Source organism: Neopelma chrysocephalum, unplaced genomic scaffold (assembly GCF_003984885.1).
Source record: "Neopelma chrysocephalum unplaced genomic scaffold, ASM398488v2 Primary Assembly neopelma1_105, whole genome shotgun sequence".
NCBI classification, from domain to species: domain Eukaryota; kingdom Metazoa; phylum Chordata; class Aves; order Passeriformes; family Pipridae; genus Neopelma; species Neopelma chrysocephalum.
In genome coordinates, this window is record NW_020897769.1 from 1,837,133 (window position 1) to 1,851,140 (window position 14,008).

At 40.8% G+C, this 14,008-nt stretch overlaps 1 protein-coding gene across 3 annotated transcripts in view; it reads right to left on the reverse strand.

Moving 5' to 3' along the window:
* The window catches only part of ATP7A (ATPase copper transporting alpha), a 29,192-nt gene that overhangs the window by 13,080 nt on the left and 2,104 nt on the right, over nt 1-14,008 (reverse strand). For 2 of the 3 annotated variants that reach the window (XM_027696068.1, XM_027696070.1), the window contains exons 2-9: nt 9,792-9,935; nt 6,371-6,860; nt 4,899-5,630; nt 3,345-3,551; nt 2,189-2,352; nt 1,387-1,548; nt 775-851; nt 387-612 (exon numbers count right to left, since the gene is read on the reverse strand). In XM_027696068.1, coding sequence (XP_027551869.1) covers nt 387-612; nt 775-851; nt 1,387-1,548; nt 2,189-2,352; nt 3,345-3,551; nt 4,899-5,630; nt 6,371-6,860; nt 9,792-9,899 — 2,166 coding nt within the window. In that variant the 5' untranslated portion in view covers nt 9,900-9,935. Of the gene's footprint in view, nt 1-386; nt 613-774; nt 852-1,386; nt 1,549-2,188; nt 2,353-3,344; nt 3,552-4,898; nt 5,631-6,370; nt 6,861-9,791; nt 9,936-12,473; nt 12,512-14,008 lie in introns of those variants that run through there. The other variant, XM_027696069.1, reaches the window with a different exon arrangement.

The window sequence follows — 14,008 nt, forward strand, 5'->3', positions numbered from 1 at the left end:
ACACAGCAGCATTTCCATAAGAGAGGGAGACACGGGTGATCTGTGCTATTTGCCTTCACCATCTCTTCCTGAGCAAAATCCCAGCTCTAGCCAAGGGCTGTGATCTCCTCCACAGCACTCTCAGGTACTCCCACCTCCTCCCCGTGTCCACTGGTGTGGCTCAGCAGCTGCCTCAGGTGCTTTTTGGGTGCCCAACCCCTGGGCACTGACTGCCCTGCCCATGACAGTCTCTAGCACCAATTATTTTGGCAACAGCAAAAGCACGTAGCAACCTCAAAAGAGTTTTGCATCAGCACTATACTCACTTTCCAAATTTACTTTCTTCACAGCCTTCCAGTTTGAGTGTCTAAACCCAACTAACCAGGAGTTGTCATAATCCCACTTACCTGTACAGGGACACAGAGCAAAAATGACAGAAAATTCATAACAGACAATCCTGGCAGGAGCTGGTAATCCAGGACCATAGAGGAGTGAGAGGCCTCCCTCTCCTGACTGCTCATGTTGTGATGTGTGTGAGCATCCGAAGGATGACCGTTCATCACCATCATGTAAATCATCAGCCCCATGACAGGGATACAGAAAACAAAGCTCACGACAAAAGACCTCTTCCACCTTGGATTTAAAAAGAGAAAGAAGAAAAACAACTTGTATTGGAGTCAAGTGCTGGAGAACTTTTTAACCAGCAACTCTGGACAGTCACAAAAAACCCCCATAGATTTAAAAAAGAAGAATCAAAGATATTTACAGAATCTAAATATGTTCAGGAATACTTACTGCCTGATTTCCTGTTTGTGATCCAGATGACTAGCAGATCTATCCTTTTTGACTAAGGAAGTAGTGAAACCTAAATCCTAAGGAAAAAAAGCATAATAAAAAAGAGAACAGTCAGTTTTAAAATACACTTTGTGGTCAGTTATTGCCAGATTACTGATATGGTGCCAGCCTTATCTTTGATTTACTTTATTAACATTTCTGATGCAATAGTTACTATTGTTTAGTTACCTTGCAAAGAGAGAAAAGCAATCTGTTGTAAAAATCAATCTTTCTAGAATAAAATGCTTTTCTAAAACATGGCTTTCCAAAATGGTTTTTCCTGAAGCACAGACATAGAGAAATGAAGGGAGAAAGCTGAGTTGGTATCTCCAACTCTACCATAGCCTGGTTTTTATAGTATTTCTGTTTAAAGGTTTTAGGTAAAGTTGTAACAGAGCATTTCTGAGCCAGAACACATGTATTAGTTACAAAAACCTGCACTAAGAAGAAAGCAGATAGAAGGAGACAGACCTATTTTTTTGCTTTAATAGCCTTCCCCTCTGTTTCTGGGGTGTGTAACTCTTCAAAGGATACTGGATATTTTATGAGACCTGGCACCTAAATGACTCTCACCTTTATCACTTGTATAACATCTCGAGGACCAACAGCCTCAGGGTCATATTTGATGTGTGCTTTGTTGGTTGCAAGAGCCACTGAGCAGTATAAAACACCATTAGTCTTCATGAGGGTGGATTCTATCTTGTGCACACAAGAAGCACATGTCATCCCTCTCACCTGAAAAATAAAGGTTCCTTCCTGTTATTAAAACCACAGCTTATCTGGTAAATGCATCTTAAAAAGCAGGAAAAGACCTTGTGACTATCCTCCCTTATTTATTGCTTTGTTCTGGGGTTTGAAGTGGTGAGATGGAGCTCTAGCTAAGGATAAACTATAGAATCACAGAATGGTTTGGGTTGGAAGGGGTCTTAAAGACCCTTTAGTTCCAACCTGCTGCCATGGGCAGGGATGCCTCCCAAAAATCGTGTTGCTCAGGGGCCCATCCAACCCTCCTAGAGGAAGCAGAGCATAGAGACAAGGTTATTAAGCTCTGCTAAGGCTCTGTTGGCTCTTCAAGCTCAGAGCTGGGTACACAGAGCCAGACTCACCTTCAAAAAGTAAATTCTGGCAATAAGCAGAGCAATCAGAAAAATACAGGAATATTTCTCCAATTTCAGTGTAGTAGTAGTGAGCCAGAAGAGTTTGCAGGACCAGATACCATTTGTGATACACACCTGAGGTACTCCTATATTTTAACTTTTTGTGCAATAAGCTCTATTATATGATTAAACTCTAGGAAGTGGAACACTTGCACAAGTGCATCCAGTAGATAAAAGCAACAGAAGCTGAGGGTGTCAGGTTTTAATTACTAACTTACAACAAGTTCCAGAATTCCATCTCCTTCACCACAGTTTTCCATCACGGTGGCTCCAAATCCCAGCTCCCGAATGAGCTCTGCAATAGCTGAAGGGTGTATGACAGCAGGATTATACCTCACTTCTGCCTTTCCTGCCATGAGGGCAACGAGGATTGAATGTATTCCTGGGAAACAAAATGCATGAGCAGCAGATCAGGTTTAGGAAAAATCCTGCACTTACGGTAACAGGAGGGCATGACACAATTTGAAATTGGGAAAGGTACCATACTGCAAATCAAGAAAAACATGTTCATTTTTGGAAGATACACCAACAGCACAACCACAGCACCTCAGTGTAGGTGTGACAGATGAAAGCATTGCTCCCCCTGAGTGGCATGTTTCTAACAGCCAAATTACAAACATTCTGTCCACGCTATATGAAAAGATGATCTATTTTTACTCCAAAGAAGTTCTTCTAAAATATAGTGCTATATCTTTTTCTGATCTGCATTTACTACTTCTAGAAGCCTTTTCTTCAAGGGAGAACATGCACAAGAAAGGGCAGATCTAACAGTCAACCCTATTGTACACTGAAAGGATTTAGATTCATCCATTTTCTAGGATAAAAAAATTAAAATCTGGGTTAACCTGGAACACACCCACCTTCATTACAATAATTAAACACAGTCTGCATTAATGACTGTTTGCTACATCACAGTCATGCAGCCGTTTGTTCCTGCAAATATAATCAGACAGACATGCATGCCCTGACTGCCAGAGCTAAAATTAACTTGTGTCTCTTTAATCCACACTAATACTGTCCCCCTCTAATAACTCCCTCCCCAGTTGCTTCTGCCTTTCAGCTGCACACCTGGGCACCTCCCTCCAGTAGGAAAGGTTTGTTTTCCTTTCAAAAGGACCCAGATTTGATCCCTACACTCTTTGGAGCACTCAGGTGCTGTTTTTGTAAGGGCAGTCCCTGGCCAGCATGTCCATAAAGCAGCAAGAACGACCCTGTTCCCTTCCCATAGGCCAGAGGTGAGCAGGCTGTTCTCACTCCTGGAAACCTGCAATGTCCTTCTCCTGACAACCCAGCCATGAAAAACACTGTGCCAAAGCCAGATGGATTCTCCAAAACAAACAGAAATGTAGCAGCTCACACTGACACACATCTTACCATCTTCCCTTCTCAAATTCCTCTCGATGTTGGCTACACACGAAGCACACGTCATTCCTGTCACCTGGACATAGCACTTGGAGATGGTCTTTGTCTCCTGCCTCCTGAGCTGGGCTGGGGGCACTTTGGAGGATGGCTCAGGTTTGTGAGAGTCCAGCTGTGCTTCAGGTGAGGGCTGAGCTTTGGCCACAGGCAGTTCTGCCTTTGCTGGAAAGGAGATTGCAGTTCATGACCTCATGAGCAGGCACTGCAATGAGGTGTGAGCTGGCATTACAGACTGCTCTGCTTTTACACTGAAAATGGAAACTGGATGTGCCCTGTCAGTCAGATCCACCCACCTGGCTGTGGAGTCAGAGTCAGCAAAAGAAAATAAGACAAAGGGTTGGGCCACTGATTAACTCACTGTTTTGTTACTGGTTTCCCTTTTGCCTTTCCTCACTGTCTTTGTTCTGTTGCACATCCTTTGTCCTCTTCTCTAGGCTGTAAGTGGAATCTCTGCATTGCAACCTCAGTTTTACACACAATTTTATTGACTTCACCTGGAGCACAAAGCTGAATCTGTAAGCAAGTGCATGTTTCATAAGCAAAGTCAGTGATTTTGACCTTAGAGAAGGGCTCTGGAACTAGAGACATCTGCTCCTTGCAGCAGTTCAGGGAATGCTGTGTTTGTGCAGGAGCAGGGCAGAAGGAACTAAATGGGAGCACCCAACCACTTCTTCAGTTATTGCCATAAAATAGCTCATGTACTGTATTTACTGATATTTAATCTTACTGAAACAACAAGTGGAGGTTCCCTGTTCCCTCAGGAAGCCTCTCTTCATATTTGCTGGAGGTGGGGGTGAGAATTTGGGAGGGGCACAGCTAGGACAGCCCACCCACAAGGATGGACAAACATCTGCCTGCCCACGGGAAGTAATTAACTAATTCCTTGCTTTGCTTGCAGGGGCAACTTTTGCTCCACCTATTAAACCTATCTTTATCTAATCCACAAAGTTTTTCTCTTATACCCTTCTCTTCCCCCTCCTACCACGGGGAAGTGAGCAAGTGGGTGGTTGGTGCTGAGCTGCTGACCAGGGTTCTCCCACAGCAGCATCATTTTAACATTCTGAGTGATGTCCACACTCTTCAGACTCTTGTCACTCCTCAGTCATGCCTGAGCCTGGTTAAATCTCCCTTCACTAGTTAGTCCACAGGAGCCAAGACTTAGATAATTCAATATTAAAGACACTTGAGCACAGCGATCCATAATATTCTTCACAGCTAGCAAAGCTACAATTCCACATTCATGCCATGAATATTATAAAGCAGCAAACAGGAACAGTATTTGAACATCAATATTTATCTGACATTTATATTTCCAGGCATATCAATTATTTTAATTAATCTGATGTATTAAAGGCTGTGCACGTATCTTTAATTATCTCACTGGCAGAGAAGATAGAAAGCTTGGCAAGCACAAAGTGTGTGTCAGCTGCTGAATTTCATCTTGGGTCGTACCAAAGGCTAAAAAAAATGGACAATCCTTTTGAATTTAAAAGTTTAATATGTTATTACCTGGAAAGGACGCATCGAATCCCATGTCCTCTATTGAGGACCGCAGGTCTGCTGGGCTTGTTTGCAGCGGGTCATATTCTATAGTCCCGTTTCCATTTGAGAGAGAGACATGAATGGATTTCACACCTGGCTTTTGGGATATGACTCCCTCGATGGACTGCACACAAGAGCTGCAGGTCATCCCCTCAATATTGATCACAACAACCTGAGTAAGTGGCTGGCTGGGATCCTTCAGAGCTGGGTGAGATTTCGGGGGAGATGCCAGCGGGGGGAAAAGTGCCACGTTTTCATACTCCTCAGGAAGGCTGACTTTGAACGTCTCAGGAGACACGGCCTCTATGGCTTTCCTCAGCCTGTCTATGCTAATTAAGTTTGGGTTATAGTTTATAACAGCAGATTTCTTCTCTAATGAAACAACGACCCCTGTTACTGCTGGGAGTGCTGACACAGCGCCCTGGATGTTGAGGACGCAGGAATTGCAGTGCATCCCATCCACTCTGAACACAACTGTCCTGCTCCCAGCCCCACTGGAGTTTTCCCTCTGTGCTGGCTCAGAGCCTTTGGGCTGAGCATTCCTCAGCCTCTCCAGGTCAATGGCACTGAGCTTCAGGGCTCTGGGCTGCTTTTTGAAGGATGCTGAAAAACCTGCTGCTTCAATTTGATGTTTTATTTCTTCTGCTGTAATTAGGTGAGGCTGGTAGATAACAACAGCTTCCTGATTGTCCAGAGACACTGAAATTTAACCAAAAAATAAATTAACCAAGAAAATAAATGAACAAAAGTGTGTGTTACTGCCCTAAACATAACGAGCACATACACAGGTCTTGTCAAGGCTTTCCAAGAACACTTTAAATGGTCATAGAAGCAAATGCAACAGAAAGGAGATTTCATTGGTTTGGTAAATACCAAAACTTATTTCTTCAACCATTTTTTTGTCTAGTACTACAACAATTTTCAACTCCTCTTTTCCTCAATTTTTTGCTCTTTCTCCAGGACTTTCACAAATGGCATCGGTACTTATTAAATTTACCCTTTTATTAGGTTCTGTGGCAATACATTAATGCCAAAGCTAATTATACAGATAAGCTGATCTTGCCTTTTAGATACAATTATATGCATGACAATATAAATTTTTAATTTAACAGAAAAGATAAACTAATAATAATTAAAACGTAAATCCAACATCTTGTATTAGAGATTTCTGTAACTGGTAATAAAGTTATGGAGCACAACTACTCCAGGCTCCCAACCAAGACACAAAGCAACAACTGAATACTGTCACACGTAACAGCAGCAGCCTCCCCACAATTTGGGCCCATTTCTTTACTTCTAGTTCAAATTAAACATGTAACTAAATACCCAGTACCACAAACAGTCACACACTCAGCTCTCTCACGTGAACACCAGGCATCTCCACAATGCCAGCAAAGAACAGCAGGGCCAAATTACACAAAGATACACTAAGGTTTTACCTCTAACCCTCTGAATTCCTTGCAGTTTCCCAAGCCTGCCCTCGATGGTGCTGGTGCAGGAGTGACAGGTCATCCCCTCCACTTTCAGGCGCAGCACAACACTGCTCGCCTGAGACCAGACGGGATCTTCCCAAGGTCCAGGGGTCACCTCTGCTGCAGAGATATTTAAATCTACTCCTGGGACCATGTGGATAATCTGCCTGCCATTTATGATGGAAGAAATGAAAGTCACCACTGCAGTTTTTTGGTCAGAGGAGACCTTCACGTCCAGGATCCCTTTGTTCTTCAGCAGTGTGGTACAGATCTGTCTGGTTGTTAGGGCTGACTGGGGAGGGATGGTAAGGAAAATAGTGTCAGGTATAACAGGTTGTGGGTTTGAATCAGCCAGTGTAGCATCAAATCCCATGTCATAGATGGCTTCCTGCAGTGTCACTGGAGTCTGGAGCTTGGAGTCATAAATGACGACAGCATTCTTATCCTCCAGAGAGACCTTGGGAGGCAATAAACACAACAATTTAGCAAACTGCAATATGAAGAGTTACCAATACTGCATGAGACTAGAAATTGCTTTTACTTGCAAATATTAGTAACACTTGTCTAGTATAACTTCATCCCTCACTCCTCACCTTGAGGAGCAAAGCCATACCAGCAGCCACCACTGAGTGACTTCTCTTCTGTGCAACAGCCGGGCTGGAAAGAAGAGATCCCACTCCTTCCTTACTCCCAGTTTCAGAATCCTTTCCAAGCCTGTCTGGCCACTTTTACTCACGACATCCAGACAGCACCAATGCATTTAATGAAACTTCCAGAGCCAAATTCTCCTGAATTATGATGATGAACCCAAAAGAGCCCACAGCAAAAATTCAAATCAGTTAGCAGTAATTCTAATGCAGTTAGCAGTAATTACCCTCAGGCTACAAGGATGGAAGCAAACAGTCCTTGAAAAAAACCACAGCTTTAAGTAGCAGTGGAAGGAGCCCAGTACTTCCAGGCATGGGAGGCACAAGCTGGTAACTTGCTGTGAGCAAAAACCTGCATCAGACTTCACTGAACAAAATTCGGTTTGGAAACCTGATATATGACAAACCTTAAAGAAGCTGTTTTTCCTCTCTCTGTACATTTGGGTGATCCAGAGACGTCCTGATTTGGTATTAACCTTTCCCATTAGATGGTACAAATATCCTCAATTTAATTTTCTCCCAAGGGATGATAAATCAAATATAATAATTGCAGTTTCCAAAAGGAAAAAACGAAGCCTGCCAGAGGCCCAACACATTACCAATTCAATTCTGTCTTTCCTCTGGGCAGAGGTACAACCTAAAGATCACAGTCATGATTAAATTAGACCAGTTAAATCATTTTAAGAACCACCTCTCCTCATTTCTGTCCCAGTTATGGGTCCTTGTAGAATTAGCAACATGGACATTTATTGGTTTCATTGCAGTTGGAGGCAAAATAATCAAAGAGCAGCTGTTTGTCTGTATTAGCCATCTAACATTCCCACCCCTTGCTGACCTTATTCATAATTACTAAATAAAATCCTGTTTTACTGTTTTCAGAGAATTTTCTGAGTCAAATGATCTGACTGAACTGTAGCTCTGATGCTGTAAAGAGGATAATTACTAAATACGTCCTCTTACGTTTCTTAGAGTCCTGTTCTACTCAGGCTACATTTCTGTCATACAGTTTTTGAAACAGTATTCAGCTTTGGGATAAGGTATTTACCTTAAAACCTAAATATAGAACTCTTAATATTGTCCTTTTAAAAATCTGCTTCATTCCTTATGTAAAAGACAGTATGGGATGCACATTGTCTGGAATCAAGTTAAAGCAGAAATCTCTCCTCCCTCTTCTATCTGAAGTCAACTGTATATTCTCAGAAATAGCTGAGAAAACACAAGGCTGACGAGATTTTCTGCTAGAAAAAAGAGAAATTGGATTCTGAAATCCAATTATTTGGGGGTATTTTACAGGCTGCTTTTAGCCTTCATCTGACTCCACGCCGGCAGACACCCAGTGACTGATCTCACCACGCACAGAGGGGCTGCTCAGTGCTCCAAGGTCCTGGTGTCAGAGCACAGACCCACATTAAAGCTCCACTACAGCTGAAGGAAGATGAAAAATTATGTGTCTTGTAAATATTGCTGCTCTTCACCAAAATTTCCACGTGTGTACAGGAACATCTACTTCAGATAAAAGGAAACTGCACTGAACTAGTGCCTCTCTTGCCTCTGCAGGGAAAGTGCACCACGATGAACCCTTCAAAACCAGCTACAGGTAATGATCACATGCACCCCAAATTAAGACAATGTGCCCAGTCCTGAGAAGAAAAGTGCTCGTCAAAGGCATTTCTACTAAAATAGAAATTAACTTTTGATGAAACCAGGAAGACAGTGCTTTCTTTGGAGTAAAATCAACCACTACAGAATGCTACAGCATGTTTTCAGAACATACTCAATAATTAAACTTTGCAGTTTTCTGTTGCTGATATTAATAAGACTGTTCTTTCTACCACAGATTGGGTCACAAAATTAACAGCAATCTCCCAGCTTTTAAATTGTTTCCATTAATAAATCTACCATAAAATTATGTACTGTATAGGGATAATCAGCTCATCCTGGAATACTCTACAGTCCACTGCTTTGCCCATGACAAAAAAAATACTAACAAAATACTGATCTCTCCTCCAAGCTAAGAAAAAAAGTTAAAATCAAGGCAGGTCAAGGAAACATGGATTAGGGCAAACCTTAAGGTCTGTGAGCAGTTCAAGATTACAGTTCTGCTGCCCTTTCTCTCATTTCCTCATGGACAGTACAAAGGAAAGGAAACTTCTAAGACCTGTCAAGACTTTCCTATGTTACTGGATTTCCTGCTACTCTTATTTCATGGATCACAACAGAACAGTTTTTTTTCCATGGTGAGTCAACTACCCCACAATTAACAGGACACCTCAAGCCCACAAGCATGTTTGACCTGTGCCAGTGACCTCTGTGCACCATAAGCTGGACAGAAAAGGCCTGTGGGCTTTTGAGCAAATACTGACATTTGTGCAGCATAAGGGACAAGGACAGCTCCCTTTTTTCACCAGTGCAAGTTCTAGGGCTTTTGCTTTATTTTATTTTAGAGTTTATTGTTCTTGCCTTTTTTTACTTTTTTTCCCTTTACTCCACAATACTGAATTAACTGTAAAGCAGAAAATTAATTAAGAGCAACAGATAATGACTTAGCTCCCACTGCAGGAAAGTAAACACTTGTTTTCTCTTATATACCAGAACTACACTAATGGATCTCCAACATCAGCTTCCCCTGAAACACTCAGAATATACTCTTCCCACATTATTTTCCTCCCTTGGTGCAAAATTTATCATGGTTTCTCATATAAGAACAAAGCTTTGTAAGAAACAGTGACAGTAATACTCACTTTAATGTTATGGATTCCATTCATCTTCCCAACATGCTGCTCAATGGTCTGAACACAGGAATTGCAGGTCATCCCCTCCACACCGATGAGCACGGATTTGGCCTCCATTGTGAATTTCTACCCCAGTCTTCTCATTGCTGTTGGCTAAAAACAAGTGAGACATTAGTTCTTAAATCATTTCACGAGGACTGAAACGAAAACAGGGATGCAGTGGAAGGTGTCCCCATGGCAGGGGTTGGAACAAGATGAGTTTTAAGGTCCCTTCCAACCCAAACCATTCCATGAGTCTGTGATTTAACAAATGTCATACTTAGCCACATGTAACTCTAGTAGACACTAAAACATGAGCAAAGCTGTACAGAAAGATACTCTGAAGAGCATCATTATTATTTTTGCTCATAAAAACATGCCCAGAAAAAATTACTGAACCTAAATGAAACCAATTTGTAGAAATAACAGCTAATGCAAAGGACTCCTTTTGCCAAATGAAAAAACTGTTTAGTGACTCAGGTGGAAAGAGGGCAAAAAAAGTGATTTTCAGATTTTTTTTCTTAACATTTTGAAAATTTGCATTATATTTCCAATGACAGAGAGGTTAGTGACCAGGAAAATGATCACAGTTAATGTCTGGCAAAATGTGATGCCTAATTGAAGAGCTGAAGTTAAGACCTGCTTAATTCATTTTTCTTATCCTGAAGACCTATCTTGTAAAACTAAATTACATTAACAATGTTGAGTAAAATCAGTTTTCTTGCTCCTTGGTGACATTTCCAAGTTGTTCCCTGTTACAGAAGGTCTGGAAGTTTCTGGTTTCACTTTGAGTTGTGTTACAAACCATGTAAGAAGACAAGAAGTTTCATCATAGAAACAGGTTTTACCTCCCTGATGCACAAAACTAAATGTTGAAACTTAATAAACAAGAAGCAAAGACAGTATAAAACTGGGAATTAGTGACTTTTTCAATGGATGAAATACATCTCGACCCTGCTAAGAACAGAAATAAGACAAGTACATCTGAAGAGTTATTACAGATCTCACTTCTCACACACACATAAATGTTTGTATGTAAATATTCACACCTTACAGAAATACAGAATTGTCACCTGACACATAAGAATTATCAATCAGCAGAAGAGTGTATTTTAAGCAAATTTCATACAGCAGGTCCTTTCTCAGACTCCTCTGCACACTTGGAGGTACTTTAAAAAACTCTGTAAGTCACCCAAGAAAATACTTGTTTTCATGTCATGTTGAAATGTGATCCTCCCTGATTACCTCAGCTCTTCCCCGAGGAATGCTCAGTCCACACAGAGCAAACAAAGACATCATTGTAACTCCACACTCTGGGAGCAACCGAATATTCCCACAAGCCTGAAGTGCAAATAAAGTTGCAAGAAGTACTTGACTTAGAGTGCACTTTGTGAACACAACCAGGCACACAGAACTAACTAAAATGAGACACAATGGACTGTCACAGACAGAGACAGTCTGTCCTCCAGTCAGGTTTGGACAGACATGAGGTTAAAAGCATTTCAGGTACACGATCAACCTGAACTGCCCTGACAACTGGCACAATTACTGTATTTTGAAAACAAAAATAAGGAAATACTGGAACTGTGAGTTGCTATCTAAAACAATCAAAGGTTGGCAAGACGCTGCTTTAGAACTGGGAAACAGCTCTAAGTCAGAGCCTGCTGACTTGCCTGTTCTTTGGCAAACTACAGGACAAAAATATTCATCTTTACAGAAACTAGGATACTGTGTTAAAGTCTTTTTTTGAGGTCCTATGATGAAGTAAGAGCAGCCTGTGGCCAGTGAACCAGCACTGTTAAAGAGATTACATTAACCATCAGCACTGTACCAAATGCCCACCAATGCACTAAAAACCCAGCTGCTGACATATGTGAAAATAACAATAGACTTTTTTCCTATCTATTATTATTATAGTTTGCATGCACAAAGTATTTCCTCCATTTTCTCAGTCTGCTTCCTTGCCCTTCTGCTGTTCATTCATAAACACAGCAGAGAATACCCTGTCCTGGAAGAGACTGCAATTCAAACATGCAAAAAGCATAAAGACATAAGGAAAGAAAAAAAAGGCAAATTTCTTTTTCCTTTTTTACCCCTCAAGGCCCCAGAATACCAGGACTGAATCCAGAACTTCCCTCAACAGAATTCATCTGTTGGACCAAGTTGCCTCTTCTTTTTGTTCTCTGACTTTCAGTTCAGAAACACCCTGGCTGTCTGTGACGTGCATCACTCACAGCTCTCTGCTGCTGGGGAAAACGACCAACAAGGACTTTTATTGACATTGTTGCAAGTTGCTAACAATTTTTATACTAATTTTAAAAAACAGGCCGTTCTCTAAAAAATGAGACGTGTCCAAATCTCAATAAGCCATTTGAGAGCATTACTGCCTCCTCACATCAGTCACATTATATTATTAACACTGAATTAAGAACCAGCTCATTAACAACCTCAGTTTTCTGTACAGCCTTAATGAAATTTCTGAAGACTACATTGCCTGAATTTCCAGTGCTCCTGATGCTTCAAAGAAATCTTGTTCTTGGAACAAAGTATAGGGTTTACACAGTGACTGTGAGAATACACACATCCTTCCTCCTCCCCTTACAAAATGCCCAGGACAAGCAGTTAAACACATGCTTACAGCTGAGACAGTACCTTGTCATATTCCATTCCATTTCTAATGCTCTGCCTCCCTCACAAGTGCTTCCTGGAAAACATACTTCAGCTGAAACTTGAAAGGAATATTTTTGTCATATTTCCTCCTCCTGACAGCATGAAATTAAGAAAATTCATAACTAAGCAGACTGAAAAATATCTGTTGCACCAATAAATTATAACTAGATGCACACAAGAGGTGTATGAATAATAACAATTTAATCCTCGTTTTCCTTGTATGTGTTAATATTTTACCAAGTTCACATTAAAGCAGATGTAGAAGCCAAAAGATCTGCATGAGACTGTGCAGCAATCCATGGATACCACAGCAATTGCTTCAACTTGGAACACCCTGTGTCCTCACTCTTGCCACCCATCACTCCATCTGTGTGATTCCTCACTCCATTTTTTACACATATATATACACACATACGTATATATACATATATATATATATATTCATTATCTGAAAATAGAACCCCTTCCTACAAAGGACAGTTATGGTTCTGGCAGATGCAGCTGAAACAGCCAACGAACTTCTGCAACATCTAAAAAGCTTTGCAGGTGCTGAGAAGTGTTTTAAAAGTTGATCAAAGGTCTCAACTACTGACTTCAAGGCAAATGTCTGCTAAGAAATAAATTTAAATTAAAGTTATCGTGGATATATCCTTTTAAGTTAGAAGCTAAGTTATGGATTGCATGTGTTTTAGAGAAAAATAATGGTTCTATCTTAAGCAAGGCATTGCTTCATCTATAAAACACCTTTACCATCAATTAGCATTTTAGGATTTGACAATACAAAGGAATGGCAGTTCCCCTGACAATTTAACAGCTCTGTGTTTAGTTTCATTTTCTTGAAGAAAGTCAGCTGGTGTTTCTACGAAGAATGAAACAATTGAAAGAAGTAATTTCTACTTCCAACAGCAATTTCTTCCTACGGAAAGGAAATTTCAACAGTGAAAAAGCACAAGGTGACTGAGACACTCATATTCATCTCCATATTTTTTGGAGATGTGCTAACAGCAGTCACTGTAAGTAAAATATCTGAAGCAAATAAGTTTGATGAAGTCAGAGGTAAGTAATTCATAAACCCACACTATCGCAAAAAAACAAAATTAAAAAAAAACATAAAGAGGCAACGCAAAGAGGAAGTTACAACACTTGGTAAAACCCCAGAGTCCCACTGAACCCCACAAAAAACACTTTGGTGTTTCTAACATCCGAGCTAACCCAGGCAGCACAGTGTTCTGTTCTGGGATCAGCAGGGACACAGAACAGGGAAAGACACCACGCTTCTGGCCAAGTGTACAGCACCACCTTCCACCAAAGTTCTCTGTATATAATTAGATTTTATATTTTTATATGTAATTTATAGCTGCTGAAACTTAAAGAGGTAAAAATCACACAAACACCAGAAACAGAATCTGTCAGGCTTAATTACAGCCTTTGGATTTTATTAAATTTCCAAATGGTCAAGTGCTACTTAGCTTACTGTATTAATGGTAGCAGAAAGCTAAATTACTAATTACATTAAA